A 16881-nucleotide genomic window follows, 5' to 3' on the forward strand; every position below is an offset into this window, starting at 1 on the left:
GTGGCCGAACAAGGAATTTCTCTAAGACATCACACTCTGCAGCCACATGCATTACATGTAAATGTATTTGTGTAAAGGGACAAGATAAAACTTTTTTAGTTATGCATCGTGTTATTTAGGTCAGTAGACTGCACATCTCAGCATGACTTGAACAGTTCAAATACACACTGACAAGGTTTGCACACGCCAAATCTTCGCCAGTCAGTGCAATCGCACATGATGGGCAACTACCCTTTCCTTGGGATGACATGCTACCAGATGTGTTTTGCAAGAGGTGGCAATCAATCTGCATTGCACCACCAAGACATTTGAGTGCATCAACTCTGACCATCATGTGCAAAGAAATGATCCACACGGTGCTTTCCTTTATAGAACATTTATTGTGAAGGACCAGTTTATTCATTCTCTTCGCTCCTGAGCCTGGCGTTGGGGTTGGTGATCTTGATGGCCAGCTGAGCAGCCCTCTCCACAATCACTTTCCTGTTCTTGGAGGAAACATTGTGGGCAATCTCAGCACAGTAGGACCTAGAGAGGTGAACAGAAGGTATTGGTTAGCAAAGAAAATATCTGCAACAATTTGATGTCAAAACTTCAAATTCTTTTTTACAATATATTACTATAATCTATGCCGTTTTTCATGTAATACTTTAAATTCATTATGAAATGTAAATTTGTTAACAGTGAAATATTTGAATAAACTGGCCTATGAAATAGATGACTTTAGACTTTAAAATTCACTGATAATCACAACAATGTGCTAATCCGTTGCACTCTGCTTTAACAACAGGGTCAACTTAAAGGTTTAAAAACTCAAGGCAGCCCTTGTCACTAATGCAGCTTTATTATATACACATTTAAATTTACCAGCTAAAAACTTACAAGCTACAGACTGTTTTTTTCCTACAGGTTCCAGAGTGATATCATGCCAATGTAAATGTAGGTTCAAAAAGGAATCAGCTTTTAAGTAGCATCTTAACCCCATCTTTGCTCAGTGTGTATGATGACAGGGCAACAACAGGTCTTGGCAATGACTGAATGCAAAGTTGAGAATCACTAACATTAGAAGTTTAAGACATGACAGTAAGAGATTAAACATGTGTCAAGGTTCCAGTTATTCAAGACTGTGGATGTGCATAAAGAATCCTTGTTTCATGTCTAAGCACAGAACAAAGTGTGGCACGCTTTAACTGGTTGTAAGTTTTGTATAGAGTATATTCAGAGCAAATTAACCAGCCAAAGCCTAACCACAAAATTAGCACTTCACCCAGGAACACATTTTTTTAAAGACACCGAGACCACAAACCAGTCTATCATCAATAGAACAGTCATCGACACAACTTACTTGTTGCTCATCATCAGGACCTCCAGCTCCTTGACGTTGTGCACCAAGAACTTCCTGAAGCCAGTTGGCAGCATGTACTTGGTCTTCTTCTTGCTACCGTAACCGATGTTGGGCATCAGCATCTGACCCTTGAAGCGCCTGCGGACCCTGTTATCAATACCTCTGGGCTTACGCCAGTTCCTCTGCAAGACACAGGACACAATTAGCAACTTGCACAAATCATTCACTCCCTGTGAGCAAAGCCTTTAGTTGCATGCTGCAAATGTCTCTTAATAGTTTACCCTTTAAAACTTACCGCAATCTTAACATATCGGTCAGATTGGTGGCGTATGAACTTCTTTGTACGCTTCTTGACGATCTTGGGTTTTATGAGGGGCCTCAGGGCTGCCATGGTGACTGATGAGGAAAGAAAACTTAGTTACAAACATGAACATGAGAAAGAATTACACCACCACCACCACATATACACACTATGGAGCCTGTCTTAGCATAGCAACCTTGCTAACACACACCACTTCATTCATAAAATGCGGAGATCATCGTTTTTGCCTCAAATGACCAACAATCAAACTAAATTATGTGATATTAGCAAAAATGTGTAATGTCTGTGGCCTAAGCTTCGTCATGTGTCACGTTTCTGATGCAGTGTGGCTAGCTAGCTAGCTGGCTAGCTAGTTAGCTTTAGAGCTGCATTATTTTAAACATATGCTTAATGTTGAGCTTCTCGTTAGGTTGTCTCAAATTATTCACAACTCATGGTTTTTCATCTAACCAACGGTGATGTAGAAGTCACGCTAAGCAGCGGCAGTGAATACTACGACCCCATTTTACACACACCGACGGCAACAACTACACAACAGACGGGGCATTTACACGTAAAAGGACAATTTTACCCGCCACACATAAAGTAAAGGTCTATAAATGGTCGGCGATGTTAGGATGGTCAAATAACGCCTTCTATTCCACGGATTGACAAAGATTGAACCAACTCACCCGCCGGTGTAAATCCAAAAGGGACTACGGTGACGGCGGAAAGAAAGAAAAAGGACTTCCGCGAGTGTCGCAAAGGCTTCTGGGTATTGTATTTTAGCTGAATTGTTGTCGGTCAGAACTGCAGCGCGCTTGTGATCCAAATTTATGTTTTATTCATTAAACGTTGTGTAGTTGAATTATGTGGTTCTGCTGGAGGTTTCTTCTTTGTTGGGTTTAGTTATTTAAGGTCTTAAACCGTACCTTGTAAAGTGCCTTGAGACTTAACTCTGTTGTGAATTGGCTCTATAAAAATACAATTTAATTGAATGGAATGACATAAAAATAATAGTGTAATGTGCTAAATGCTGCTTTAACGTTTCTTCATAATCTTGATTGATCATTTTGTGAAATTTCTGTTTCTATAAATGAATAAGCAAACGAGCAAAACCAGAAGTGAAATTAAACACATGCCGAGTGCACTAATGTGAAGCCTGGTTCCTCTTTCATTGTCAGAAGAGAAGAAGCCATCAGACGGATAATTACTATAAAGGGAGGTGTGATACTGCAGGTGGTTTAGTTTTTGTTGTCATCGTTGGTGATTCACTGCTTAAGTAAGCAAAACAACACGCAGGAACTATTTTGCTTTTTGTCATTTTATTTTACTAGTTTTAAAATGGAAAGTCAGCCGATTTTGAGGTGAGTCAGCTGTTATTCTGAATTTGATCAAAAGGAAACAATTTGCTTGATTGTCCTTACTTTTGATTTCTTTTACCATTCGTAGCCAAAACCGAACCTATGGACTAAACAACCCTGGTTACGTCCCAGCACCACAGGCGGAACCAGGTAAGAACTTACATGTAGATCATAGATGTTACGGTATGAATGTAGGCTGATCTGCAGTAGACCCTTAGATTTTTTCCTAATAGAACGCACATTTGCAGCAGCGTGTGTAAATGTTTTTTGTGTGTTATAACAATGTGTGTCCCACCAGAAGTGGACACAGACGCTGTCACTGCTCCTCCAGCCATGTTTGACAGCGTGCCTGGGTATGAAGGGACGGTGGCAGGAGGAGGTACATGTCCTTTATTCTCTATGACAAACCTGTTTAAGCAGCACAAAACGCATTCCAGTCCGACAGCTTAGCCAACTCTACAGTCATGCTGTAGAAAGATTTAATTATAAAAAAAGCCTGGTGGATAATTGCAGATAAATTAAAAATAATGCAATGAAACTGGCAAAACCTTCGACCTGTGTGCTGTAGGTGGCTTTCTACCCCCTCCAGTGCCTGCTTATCTAGTTCCTCAGCCTACACCTGGACCAGAGCAACCACACTGGAAGTAAGACCTTTGCCTCTGTGCATCTATGCTTTAGCATAGTTTGACAGTGAACCTAGATTAACCTTCATGACATGATTGACCTTGATTAATTCACTGCAGCATCCCATCTATAACTGAAGAAATTGCCAGGTCAGCTTTTAACCAGTTTGCCTCCAGCAAGTGCTGCTACAGCTCAGGACCAGCCAAAGATGGTGTGATTACCAACATGGAGGCCTTCAATACATACAGGGTAAGAAGACTTGAGAATTCAGCTGCTCGGCATCCAAAAGTAGATGTTTTATCAAAATAATAAAGTTGTGGTTTAGCTGAATTTCTCTACTTTGACTTTATTTTAGTATCGCCTGGAAACCTTTACCGAGAGCAGATCCACAGAGTGGACTAAGGAGCCATACAGATGTACGTTGGTGTTGCTTCATGTATGTGCTGTGTATAATCTGTAACTAAACATCATGTTGCTGTCAAATCAGCCCAGCCAGTGGATGCTGGTACCCAACCACCCCCAGGGCCTTGGGATATTCCTGCTAAAACACCCAGTTTCTTTGTGGACAGCACACAGATCATCAGGGTTCCCTACACGTCATCCGTCAAGGTACAGTATTAAATAATGCAGGATGAAAATGAAAAAATACCTCGGTGACCCAGGTTGAGCTCCTCGGTGGCAGGGCAGCAGGGGTGGATGAAATCCCTCAAGTCTCTGGATGTTGTGGGGCTGTCTTGGGTGACACGCCTCTGCAACACCGCATGGACAATGGGGATGGTTCTTCTGGACTGGTGGTTGTCCCTCTCTATAAAAAGGGGGACGGGAGAGCGCGTTCCAACTACAGAGGGGTCACACTTCTCAGCCTCCCCAGGAAACTCTATGCCAGGGTACTGGAGAGGAGAATTTGGCCGATAGTTGAACCTCAGATAAAGGAGAAATAATGTGGTTTTGGACCTGGTCGAGGAATGCTGGACCAGCTCTATACCCTCAGTAGGGTGCTCGAGGGTTTGTGGTAGTTTGCCCAACCAAAGTATGGAGTCCGAGGCTCTTTGTTAAGAGCTGTCCAGTGTCTGTACAACCAGAGCAGGAGCTTGGTTCACATTGCCAGCAGTAAGTTAGACCATGTTGGACTTTGGCAGGGCTGCCCTTTGTCACCGGTTCTGTTCATTATTTTTATGGATAGAATTTCTAGGCGCAGTCAGGGGACGGAGTGGGTCTGGTTTGAGGACCACAGGATTGCGTCTCTGCTTTTTAGAGATGATGTTGTCCTGTTGGCTTCACCAAGCCAGGACCTCCAGCGTGTGTTGGGGCCGTTTGTAGCTGAGTGTGAAATGGCTGGGATGAGAATCAGTTCCTCCAAATCTGAGGCCATGGTTCTTGACCGGAAAAACTCTCTCTCCAGGTTGGAGGAGAGTTCCAGTCCCAAGTGGAGGAGTTCAATTATCTTTGGGTCTTGTTCACGAGTAAGAAAAGAATTTGGTTGGTGTACCAATCCCTCTTCGCCACGAGGGACCAGTACACCAGTCAATTTACCAGTCAATCTATGCTCCTACCCTCACCTATGGCCATGAGCTTTGGGTCATGACCGAAAGGACAAGATCACGGATAAAGGGGCTGAAATGAACTTCCTCCATAGGTTGGCTGTGTGCTCCTTTAGAGATAGGGTGAGGAGCTCTGTTACTTGAGAGGAGCCTGGAGTAGATTCACTGCTCCTCCAGATCGAGAGAAGCCTCTGTTCCCATGCCTCCTGTCGCTTCCCTGGGTAGGTGTTCTGGGCATGACCCACTGGTAGGAGGCCCCGGGGAAGACCTAGGACACGCAGGACGGATTATGTCTCTCGGCTGGCCTGGGAACACCTTGGGGTCCCACTGGAAGTGTCCAGAGAGAGAGAAGAGTTCTTTGCTTAGACTGCTGCCCCCGCGACCCAGCTCCAGATAAGCGGTTGAAAATGGATGGATGGATGGATGGATGGATGGATGGATGGATGGATGGATGGATGGATGGATGGATGGATGGATGGATGGATGGATGGATGGAAGGATGGATGGAAGGATGGATGGAAATATGCCTGATTTCTTTCTTCTCATGACATTATATCCACAGCCATGCCACGTGTGTTTGGGAATGGCACAAAGGCCTTGCAGCAGCTGCAGAGGTGCTGGTAGTGTAAGTAACATCCACTTAACCTGCTGGAAAGGTCACTTCAGGATATTTAGTTACAACATGTGGTGAAATTACTTCTGTTAATGCTCATCTCAGAAGGTGTGCTGTATGTGCAATGGGTCTGGTTTCCAGTTCAACAATCAATGTACTCGCTGCAATGGAAGAGGGAGGGACAGGCAAGCTTTGCTGACAGCATGCATAGTGGAAATGTATGAACAGTAAAGCTTAGTGGTTAATAATTTTACCCTTTTTCAGCTGTATCCAGTGCAATGGACGAGGATCAAGAAAATGTCACACATGCCTTGGAAGAGGACAACTCCTGGTTTACATCAACCTCACAGTAAAATGGTGCTGTTTTCAGATCATGTGTGGATCATCAGCGCTATGGTTGAATTGCTGAGTTTGTTTTTATGTGAATGTTTTCAGGACAAACAACTGTGATGATTATGTGGTAGAACAGTCAAGTGGGCTGCAGGTGACCAAACTCAGCAAGGTGTCTGGAAAGGAGCTCTACAGAGACTCTCAGTACATGGTAAATGTCTGGTTCTTACTTTGCAGCCTTTACATCATATAGAGTAGGTTGCATTGAACAATCATTTGGTTGTTTTTTTCTCTCTGAGAACCATGACTTCTGCTGAAGCACTGTTGCTGAAAGTCACACCCAATAAATCAATGTAATCTACATGTGTTAAATACTTTTTCTGCCCACTCTCACCAGGTATATCCGGTGGCAGGATTCCCAAACCCTGAGGTGATGCAAGCTGCACAGCGGCTGGTGAATGATCATCAGGTCAAGTTCTGCCAGACTTCAAGAGCTGAAAGAATAGCTCAAAGTTGTGGGAATATTCAATACAGCTGAACGTAGATGCAGAGAAAGTAAATTAACTTTAAATCGAGAAAAGTTGGAGCTTTAGAGGAAGCATCTTCAAGTAATTGCTAAACAGTAAAATAGTCTAATTAAAGGAAAACGTCACAGATTTTCAATAAGAGTTGAACAAAACGACCTTGGGTGATATTTAAGAATGAAGAGACACTTACATTGCTCTATAATTTCTATGCTGAGAAATTATTATTTATTCCTCCGGTAAAACACCTCGGCAGATGATTTGCCGTGGGTTTAAAAACTACAACTAGTGCTTCCTGGTTTCCTCTGTACCTGCCCAAGCACCGGTCGGGAAGAGCATCTTTATCAGATGTGCCACTGGTCTGAGGACAGGAACAGACAGCGGTCACGTAAAGTGGATGTGTATTAAGTCTATAAATATAACCAAAGATTTTGGTTCTAATTACGTTTTCGCATCATGAAAGCATGTTACTGGTTTAAGTGGTCTCGTACAGATTTTGAAATTGGTAAAATAACTTGGTGGTCACTCTTTCAGTTTTAAGCAGACACAACATGTGGAGAAAACGTACATAGAACAAACTTATTGCTGCAATAATGAGGTGGAGATCTGAGTCCTATAGTCATGTCATAGAGTTAAAGAGAGTTACGATGATCATTGCGGATGTTTACACAAAATCTAAAGACGTGGCGTCAGTACGACCACTAGAAAACGTGTAGCGGATAATATGTATATGTTATGGCAGTTAGAAACCGAAATTAGCAGCTGTAGTTCTACACAAACCGAACCAAACGCCTGAACGAGGCGGCGCGCGCTCCCAGCACTCGATTTCTGGCAGACGGTGACATTTGATGCGACACCTTGTCCTCCGGATTAAATAACCCTGGTTACATCCCCACAGCACAGACGGACCTGTTATTACCCTGGAATTGTAAATAAGAAGTACTTTTGTGTAAGATGGACTACTAATAATTTGGATGGACTAAGATGACTACTACCACAAAAGGTATCAGCTAACTTTACTGTATACTTTTTGAGTAATCCATTATTTAAATGTTTTACACATTAGGATGTCAAGCCAACAACATTGCTTGAACCCCCAAACATGCAGTAATATGGGCTTGTATTTGCTGTGGTAGTTGAACATGAAGTACTAAGTAGTACTGTGAAGGAATGGCGTTCTTTTTCACTTAATTCAGTGTTCTTCTTTTGTTGTAAGATAATCAAAGTTTTAGAATAAAGACTAATTGTGTTTTTATACATTCCATCAGTGATAATTTCCAAACGTACGTAGTAAATTCCATCATTTAAATTTCCCAGTTTAATGTATGTTTTATTAGGACAGACAGTAAGCGCTAATATCTCCATTATTCACTCGCAATGAAGTTACCGTAAGTATTGCATGAATCGTGCACTTCAATTATAACGACGGCTGATGTGACCACGGAAAAGCGAACAGCGGCTCATTTGACGGCGGCATTGAACCAGACAACAAAGCAGTTGATGGGCACAGAAACAAGACGCTGCTTTTAAAGTGGAAAGTTTCTAAATTTTCCAATATGATCAAAGCTGCCGTCTATATAAGGAATCAAACTTGCGAAATAAATAAACGTTGCTTTAGTAACAAAAATTAAACAGTATTAAATTTGAACACTTACAAGTATTAAATTTGAAAACTTAACTACAATATTAGTTTCCGTAAATTGGAATATTAGTTCCCATAAATATCGTGGGTGTGGTGTGGATTCTAAGGTTGTGCGTGGTGGGGATCTCCTGGTCAAATGATCGTCCCGTACGTATGCGTGACGTCACAGCCCGTTGGGATTTCCGACTCATCACTAACCTACCGAACAGGTCGGTGGGGATTTTCAGTCATCCAGGTGGAATAGTCTGAAGGTTGAGTAAGGTTTTCCCCTCCCTCCTGTAACGACCTCCCTCAACAGAGGAGGAGGCCAGACACAATGCGTCTCCCATTCATCGTACCAACGATAAGACTTCACAAGTCCAACAGAAAGGACAAACCTACGACGCTGTAATAAAGGAGGAGTAGCTTGAAGGTTCACGCCTACTCACCTCCAGCCCTTTGTTATTATAAGGAGCCCATCGATACAGGTGGAAGGGGAAAACCTTAATGAAGGATAAATGTGTGGACTTCAGCCAACTTCCTTAGACTGAAAAGGACACCTGGATTAGTGGTGAAACATTTCTACTGAAAAGAAGAAGAAATCCAGTTGACACGACTCAGCCTTTAAACCTGCTGAACAATCTGTTGATCTCAACCGCGCAGGACGTCCTCATTTCTAACGAGGCAATTAATAGAGTCCGCTTGTGAATATACTAGTGAATACTACAATCGGAAAATGGCAACAAAGACTGATGGTGAGTTTCTCTCTTTTCCGTGGCTTTACACGCTGTCTGTATAAACGTGGGAAACTCAGAAATGTGGGCTTCACTGTCGTATAATCTTACATTCATTTTTTATTAAAACCTGAATTTATAGCTGTTGGGGAACATGTTTTATGACTGTTTATGTCTGAATAGTTCTTCTCTTTTGCTGTAGTAATGTTTTCAGGGTCCCCTGGCCCAAGTATAACCGCACAGACAAGTACAGATGAAGCAATGGGAATAACTTGATAAATAACCAAAGCTTCAACCCGTGTGCTGTAGGTGGCTTTCTACCCCCTCCAGTGCCTGCTTATCCAGTTCCTCAGCCTACACCTGGACCAGAGCAACCACACTGGAAGTAAGACCATTCCTATTGCTTCATCAGAGTTTTGCAAGAGGGATGTTAAAATAAACAATGCTGAAAAATTCCCCAATGTGCTAAGAACTAAAGCAGTCCCCGAACATAGTTGCTATGACAAGTACAGCTTCTGCCTAAAGGATGAACTTTCATGACATGATTGACCTTGATTAATTCACTGCAGCATCCCATCTATAACTGAAGAAATTGCCAGGTCAGCTTTTAACCAGTTTGCCTCCAGCAAGTGCTGCTACAGCTCAGGACCAGCCAAAGATGGTGTGATTACCAACATGGAGGCCTTCAATACATACAGGGTAAGAAGACTTGAGAATTCAGCTGCTCGGCATCCAAAAGTAGATGTTTTATCAAAATAATAAAGTTGTGGTTTAGCTGAATTTCTCTACTTTGACTTTATTTTAGTATCGCCTGGAAACCTTTACCGAGAGCAGATCCACAGAGTGGACTAAGGAGCCATACAGATGTACGTTGGTGTTGCTTCATGTATGTGCTGTGTATAATCTGTAACTAAACATCATGTTGCTGTCAAATCAGCCCAGCCAGTGGATGCTGGTACCCAACCACCCCCAGGGCCTTGGGATATTCCTGCTAAAACACCCAGTTTTTTTGTGGACAGCACACAGATCATCAGGGTTCCCTTCACGTCATCCGTCAAGGTACAGTATTAAATAATGCAGGATGAAAATTCGATTGGCAATTCTTTAAATGGGTTCATATTTTTTTCCCCTACGAAAAACATTATATCCACAGCCATGCCGCGGGTGTTTGGGAATGGGAAACACGACTTGCAGCAGCTGCGGTGGTTCTGGAAGCGTAAGTAACGTCCACATAACCGTCTGGAAAGGTCACTTTGGGATATTTAGTTAGATCATGTAATGAAACGCCTTCTTTTCATGGTCATCTCAGACGATGTGCTCTATGGGAAATGTGTCTGGTTCCCAGTTTAACAATCAATGTTCCCACGGTGGAGGAGGAAGGCAAAGGTACGCTTCGCTGACAGAATTTATAGTGGAAATGTAAAGTCTCTGCTTTATCCTGGTAGTTACATAACAACTTATCCTTTTTCCAGCTGTACCCACTGCAGCGGGCATGGATCAACGGAATGTGACAGATGCCGTGGAAGAGGAAGATTTCTGGTTTATATGAACCTCACCGTAAAATGGTGCTGTTTTCAGATCATGTGTGGATCATCAGCGCTATGGTTGAATTGCTGATTTTGTCTTTATGTGAATGTTTTCAGGAAAACCAACTGTGATGATTATGTGGTAGAACAGTCAAGTGGGCTGCAGGTGACCAAACTCAGCAAGGTGTCTGGAAAGGAGCTCTACAGAGACTCTCAGTACATGGTAAATGTCTGGTTCTTACTTTGCAGCCTTTACATCATATAGAGTAGGTTGGATTGAACAAGTCAGTGTCCTTCAAATTTAAACTACAATGATTTGGTTGGTTTCTTCTCTCAAAGAACCACGACTTCTGCTGAAGCACTGTTGCTGAAAGTCACACCCAATAAATCAATGTAATCTACATGTTTTAAGTAATTAATGTTTTTCTGCTCACTCTCACCAGGTATATCCGGTGGCAGGATTCCCAAACCCTGAGGTGATGCAAGCTGCACAGCGGCTTGTGAATGAACACCAGTTGAAATTCTCCCAGACTTCACGTATTCTGCAGCAGGTGATATTTCAATAAAATGTTGTACAGATCACCTGATTCCAGATATTGGTTTAATGTACTGTCCTAACTTTAGTGTGTTTGTCTACAGCGTCAAACGATAGAGCTGATCCCCATTACCAGGATCACCTACACATGGAAGGGGAGCTCACACATCTACTATGTTTATGGAAACGAGTACGAGGTTAATGCAGATGACTACCCTGCTACCTGTTGCTGTACTGTGATGTAACAGCAGTGGCTGCATGAGAAGCTTTTTTCTTCCTGAGCCATTAGAAAGGTGAAATTAAGAGACTACTAGACATTAATGTAAAGTAGCCTGATGTGAGAGTGTATGACCTTGTTAAATGTTATTATTCAAGTTCTTGTACTGTACCTATAACCTGTTTTCAGTGTACTTCTGATTAACTAACAAAATAATGTGATACACTGAATATTTTCTAAATTATGAATACTATTGTATGTGGCTACAGACAGAGAAAGGTTGAATAAAGTAGTTACTTTTGAAGGAATTTTGTAAATTAGTAGTGTAATATACAATGTAATGCGTAAGACTAGAAAATAATATTAAAAAATATACACCAAATATGAATATCCTGTAATGTTCAGTGTAATTCAAACTAATAGAAAGCTGAAGCATTAGTAATTGTAATGCAGGTAATTTAATGATGAGAGACAATAACGCTTGTAACAATTTAAAAAAAGTAACGTGTTAATTCTCCCATTCACAAAGGCAGAGCTTTTAGGAAACCACGATGTCATAAGGCATGTTTGACTTACAGGCCACTTAAAACTAAATGAGTGGTTCTGTAGTGGGCATTTGCTTTTTATAAGCAAAATAATTAGTAATCATTCGGTTTTTTTAATTCTAGAAAACATTACCAGTCGTTAACTTGTGTAGTGGAAGTAGGAACAGGAAACTTGTTGGCAATAATAGATTTCTAGGGAGCGTGGCGGTAACGGACCGGAAACAGAAAGCTTATCTGTGGCGACGGACAGGAAGTGGTGATAGAGGGAACAGAATAGTGAACGGACCAAAAGCAGCAGAATTATCAGAGGGGAACTGCAAACGACTGCAAGGCTGGTGTTGGTGGGTTAACGAGTGAAGCCGAAATGGAAATTTTAACTCGGCGGGTGTGATACCGCAGAACAAAGTCACAAGCACGTCACACGAAGTCAATATAGCAGATCTACAGACACTTAACAGATTCCCCGAATCATCTATTGCTACCACATGTGTATATACGGAAGAGCTAAAAAAGAGCTAGCATACATAAAAACTGAAATAAAAGTCCCGTCAAAATGTGAATTCTAAAACCAATCAACCAAAAGTGTAAACCTGGGACCATTTAGCTTTAAACCATTGACTGGTTTAAGGTTTTAATAAATACGAATATATGCAGCCTTTATATATATATATAACATATATATATAAAGTTTTGGAAATGGGACATTTGTCGTCGCTAGAAACAAATGTGTTGGGTTTTCGGTTAAACACGAACTAAGAACACAAGAACTGAAGGTTGGTTCTGTTTAGGACGAGAAGCGCTTGACAGTTGCTGTGGGAGGAGTGTGACAGGTCAGTTGTTGGTTTCTTGTCACATGATTGTTGATCGTAACAAAACCACGCGCGAGGAACTATTAGACAGTTTTACTTCTCCTGGTTGGTGGTCTATTGTTGTCGTTTCGAAATGGAAAAGCAGCCGATTTTGAGGTGAGTCATGCTGTTTTTTTATTCTGATGAAAGAGAAACCAAGTTTGCTGGACTCTCCTAACTTTTGATTCTCCTGACTCGCAGTCAGAACCGGCCCTACGGATTAAATAACCCTGGTTACGCCTCAGCAGCACAGGGTCAACCAGGTAAGAGCACCGGCCTGTCATTAACCCGGATCTCTAAATAATAAGTGTTTTTGTGTAAGATGGACGTTGAGTCTGGTCATACGGTAACTGACTCGCTCGAGATTGAACCGGACTAGAAAACGGACGAGATCAGCTGATGGGGACGGAAACAAAACACTGCCTTTAACATGGAAAGTCTCCAACTTTTTCAACATGATCAAAGCTGCCGTCTATACAAGGAAATAAACCTGCGCACATCCCGTGAGGTCGCATGGGGTAGAAAAAAAGTTGCTTTATTAAATAAAAAGTTTTACTTGGTATCCAAAAACGATTAGTTTCCATAAATATCTTAGATGTGGTGAGGTTTCTACGGTTGTCGGTGGGGAACGTCGGGCTAGATGACCGTCCCGTACGTATGCGTGACGTCACCGCCCGTGGGACTTCCGACTGAACACCAACCTGCCGAACAATCCGTCGATGTCATCCGAGGAGGACGCTTCATTTCTAACGAGCCAGTCAATATAGTCCGCTAGTTAATAATAAGAAATACTAGTAAAAACTAAAATCGCAGAATGGCAACAGAGACTCACGGTGAGTTCTCCTGTTTTCCGTGGTTTTACACGCTGTCCGTATAAACGTGTGCAACTCAGGAATTCAGTGCATTTTTCTGAAGTACGATGTGGGCTTCACAGTCGTAGAATCTCACAGTCTTTTTTTAATTAAAACCTGAGTTTATAGCAGCTGGTGAACATGTTTTATGGCCGTTTATGTCTTATTGGTTCTTCTGTTTTGCCGTAGCGATGTTTGCAGCGTCCTCTGGTCCCAGTGCTCCTCCAGCCAGCATGTTCGACAGCATGCCTGGGTATGAAGGGACCATAGCAGGAGGAGGTATAACCTGTTTGCACAGTCAAGTAAAGATAAAGCCATAGGATTAACTTGATAAATAACCAAAGCTTCAACCCGTGTGCTGTAGGTGGCTTTCTACCCCCTCCAGTGCCTGCTTATCCAGTTCCTCAGCCTACACCTGGACCAGAGCAACCACACTGGAAGTAAGCCCATTCCTATTGCTTCAGCATAGTTTTGCAAGAGGGATGTTGAAATAAACAATGCTGAAAGAAATTCCCTGATGTACTAAGAATTAAAGCAATCATAGGGCATAGTGCTATGACAAGTACAGCTTCTGCCTAAAGGATGAACTTTCATGACATGATTGACCTTGATTAATTCACTGCAGCATCCCATCTATAACTGAAGAAATTGCCAGGTCAGCTTTTAACCAGTTTGCCTCCAGCAAGTGCTGCTACAGCTCAGGACCAGCCAAAGATGGTGTGATTACCAACATGGAGGCCTTCAATACATACAGGGTAAAGAAGACTTGAGAATTCAGCTGCTCGGCATCCAAAAGTAGATGTTTTATCAAAATAATAAAGTTGTGGTTTAGCTGAATTTCTCTACTTTGACTTTATTTTAGTATCGCCTGGAAACCTTTACCGAGAGCAGATCCACAGAGTGGACTCAGGAGCCATACAGATGTACGTTGGTGTTGCTTCATGTATGTGCTGTGTATAATCTGTAACTAAACATCATGTTGCTGTCAAATCAGCCCAGCCAGTGGATGCTGGTACCCAACCACCCCCAGGGCCTTGGGATATTCCTGCTAAAACACCCAGTTTTTTTGTGGACAGCACACAGATCATCAGGGTTCCCTACACGTCATCCGTCAAGGTACAGTATTAAATAATGCAGGATGAAAATATGACAGGCGATTCTTTAATTGGGTTCATATTTTTCCTTATGACACACATTATATCCACAGCCATGCCACGAGTGTTTGGGAATGGCACGAAGGCCTTGCACCAGCTGCAGTGGTGCTGGAAGCGTAAGTAGCATCCACATAACCTACTGGAAAGGTCACTTAGACCTTGAAAAAGGTCTTGGAAAACTTTAATAGTAGAGTTATTATTACATTACTATTTAAATAATTTAGTTATATCATGTAATGAAATGACTTATTTTCATGCTCATCTCAGAAGGTGTGCTGGGTGTGCAACGGGTCTGGTTTCCGCTTTAATGATCGATGTTCCCACTGCCATGGAAGAGGAAGGGACAAGTAAGCTTCACTAAAAGCATCCATAGGGAAAATGCAAAGTCTCTGCCTTATCGTGGTAGTTATTGACTTTTAATTAACTCCTTTTTCAGCTGTATCCACTGCCACGGACAAGGAACGACGGAATGTCACACATGCAGTGGAAGAGGACAACTCCTGGTTTACATCAACCTCACAGTAAAATGGTGCTGTTTTCAGATCATGTGTGGATCATCAGCGCTATGGTTGAATTGCTAAGTTTGTCTTTATGTGAATGTTTTCAGGACAAACAACTGTGATGATTATGTGGTAGAACAGTCAAGTGGGCTGCAGGTGACCAAACTCAGCAAGGTGTCTGGAAAGGAGCTCTACAGAGACTCTCAGTACATGGTAAATGTCTGGTTCTTACTTTGCAGCCTTTACATCATATAGAGTAGGTTGCATTGAACAATCATTTGGTTGGTTTCTTCTCTCAAAGAACCATGACTTCTGCTGAAGCACTGTTGCTGAAAGTCACACCCAATAAATCAATGTAATCTACATGTGTTAAATACTTTTTCTGCCCACTCTCACCAGGTATACCCGGTGATAGGATTCCCAAACCCTGAGGTGATGCAAGCTGCACAGCGGCTGGTGAATGATCATCAGGTCAAGTTCTGCCAGACTTCACGTATTCTGCAGCAGGTGATATTTCAATAAAATGTTGTACAGATCCCCTGATTCCAGATATTGGTTTACTGTACTTTCCTAACTTTGGTGTGTTTGTCTACAGCGTCAAACGATAGAGCTGATCCCCATTACCAGGATCACCTACACATGGAAGGGGAGCTCACACATCTACTATGTTTATGGAAACGAGTACGAGGTTAATGCAGATGACTACCCTGCTACCTGTTGCTGTACTGTGATGTAACAGCAGTGGCTGCATGAGAAGCTTATTCCTTTTTTAAGCCTTTAGAAAGGTGACATTAAGAGACTACTAGAAATTAATGTAAAGCCTGATGTGGGACACACGTATGTCTAGCTTTACTTTAAATCAGTAGAACTTGGTTAATGTGAGACATTTCCTTGGAATTAATTGTAAAACTGACATAAAGGCATTTGCTACAATCAGTGTATATCTAACATTTACCTGTGATTGTTACTAATGTTTTTTTTTACATCTGCTCTTTGTAAACACATGAGAGAAGCAAACTTCTCTCTAACATGCTATTGTGATACACTTATTATTTTCTATTTTGTATTTAATTTTCTTATAAAACAGCACTGATCACTGTAAAACCTGATATTAAAACTGGGTATGAAGTAATTCTAATAATATATTTATTTCATTGCTTATTTGTAGGTAATATGCATTTGGCTCTTGGTGACAATACATCGTTATGTAAATCATATGATAAATGGAATTATCTTGAATATCAGATTTTTTTTGTCGTAAAATACATTGTATTTTCTAATAGGTTGCCACCAGGTTGTTTTGTGTATGTAACCAGACTTTTGTTGACTCAATTGTCTTATGATAAATGATATGAGTCAATCATCTAAAGGCATTTTGAAGTTTGACCTAATGAAAGTCATGCAGTACGTGGTTCACTATAGGCTAATATATAATAAGTAGCTTAGATAAAGATTTTTGTTTTGTAATTTTTTTGCTTTTCTATATAATATATTAAATATATTTTTCGACTTGTACTGACGAGTTTTACGACACATGTAGCTGCAATCAACGTGACGAAAAGGGGACGTGCACGCACCCAACGTTAAAAATAAAACCAACTTCAAAAATATTAAAACAAAATAGATGAGTTAAAGAAAAACAAGGTAAATAATCTGTAGTGTTATTGAAGAAAGATATATTTAAAAAAAGACATTTCATAATGTTTTGCTT

General features: G+C 41.5%; 3 protein-coding genes across 4 annotated transcripts; 2 read left to right on the top strand and 1 right to left on the bottom strand.

Annotated features, from left to right (window-relative positions):
- Nucleotides 1–360: 360 nt before the first annotated feature.
- On the bottom strand, nt 361–2480 carry rpl32 (ribosomal protein L32). The gene is made up of 4 exons (XM_029157130.3): nt 2336–2480; nt 1638–1738; nt 1343–1524; nt 361–525 (listed from the first exon to the last, which is right to left on the bottom strand). Exons 2-4 carry the CDS (start codon nt 1731–1733, stop codon nt 396–398), a joined length of 408 nt encoding a protein of 135 aa, XP_029012963.1. The 5' UTR covers nt 1734–1738; nt 2336–2480; the 3' UTR covers nt 361–395.
- Nucleotides 2481–2800: 320 nt separating this feature from the next.
- On the top strand, nt 2801–11654 carry LOC114858672 (protein SSUH2 homolog). The gene is made up of 23 exons (XM_029156169.3): nt 2801–3010; nt 3096–3157; nt 3306–3386; nt 3576–3651; nt 3751–3880; nt 3987–4047; nt 4119–4240; nt 5735–5797; nt 5891–5970; nt 6050–6142; nt 6221–6326; nt 6513–6630; nt 8911–9015; nt 9304–9379; nt 9564–9693; nt 9800–9860; nt 9932–10053; nt 10148–10210; nt 10304–10380; nt 10467–10559; nt 10638–10743; nt 10964–11071; nt 11160–11654. Exons 1-23 carry the CDS (start codon nt 2988–2990, stop codon nt 11298–11300), a joined length of 2097 nt encoding a protein of 698 aa, XP_029012002.1. The 5' UTR covers nt 2801–2987; the 3' UTR covers nt 11301–11654.
- Nucleotides 11655–12120: 466 nt separating this feature from the next.
- LOC114858394 (protein SSUH2 homolog) lies at nt 12121–16302 on the top strand. 2 transcript variants are annotated; one of them, XM_029155560.3, is made up of 13 exons: nt 12121–12782; nt 12867–12928; nt 13706–13795; nt 13881–13956; nt 14142–14271; nt 14379–14439; nt 14511–14632; nt 14724–14786; nt 14938–15017; nt 15107–15199; nt 15278–15383; nt 15570–15677; nt 15766–16302. In XM_029155560.3, exons 1-13 carry the CDS (start codon nt 12760–12762, stop codon nt 15904–15906), a joined length of 1155 nt encoding a protein of 384 aa, XP_029011393.1. In that variant the 5' UTR covers nt 12121–12759; the 3' UTR covers nt 15907–16302. The 2 variants fall into 2 exon arrangements, with proteins under 2 accessions (XP_029011393.1, XP_029011394.1); XM_029155561.3 differs by lacking the exons at nt 12121–12782; nt 12867–12928 and adding an exon at nt 13008–13498.
- Nucleotides 16303–16881: the final 579 nt, after the last annotated feature.

Source organism: Betta splendens, chromosome 7, assembly GCF_900634795.4.
Source record: "Betta splendens chromosome 7, fBetSpl5.4, whole genome shotgun sequence".
NCBI lineage: Eukaryota > Metazoa > Chordata > Actinopteri > Anabantiformes > Osphronemidae > Betta > Betta splendens.

Coding starts and splice junctions, on each gene's coding strand:
- rpl32 (XM_029157130.3), bottom strand. CDS start 1,733: ATGGCAGCCCTGAGGCCCCTCATAAAACCCAAGATCGTCAAGAAGCGT. Junction 1,525..1,637: donor ACCGATATGTTAAGATTGCG/GTAAGTTTTAAA, acceptor TGTGTCTTGCAG/AGGAACTGGCGTAAGCCCAG. Junction 526..1,342: donor GTCCTGATGATGAGCAACAA/GTAAGTTGTGTC, acceptor TCACCTCTCTAG/GTCCTACTGTGCTGAGATTG.
- LOC114858672 (XM_029156169.3), top strand. CDS start 2,988: ATGGAAAGTCAGCCGATTTTGAG. Junction 10,381..10,466: donor GGTGGAGGAGGAAGGCAAAG/GTACGCTTCGCT, acceptor TCCTTTTTCCAG/CTGTACCCACTGCAGCGGGC. Junction 11,072..11,159: donor CTTCACGTATTCTGCAGCAG/GTGATATTTCAA, acceptor GTTTGTCTACAG/CGTCAAACGATAGAGCTGAT.
- LOC114858394 (XM_029155560.3), top strand. CDS start 12,760: ATGGAAAAGCAGCCGATTTTGAG. Junction 12,783..12,866: donor GAAAAGCAGCCGATTTTGAG/GTGAGTCATGCT, acceptor CCTGACTCGCAG/TCAGAACCGGCCCTACGGAT. Junction 15,200..15,277: donor ATCAACCTCACAGTAAAATG/GTGCTGTTTTCA, acceptor GAATGTTTTCAG/GACAAACAACTGTGATGATT.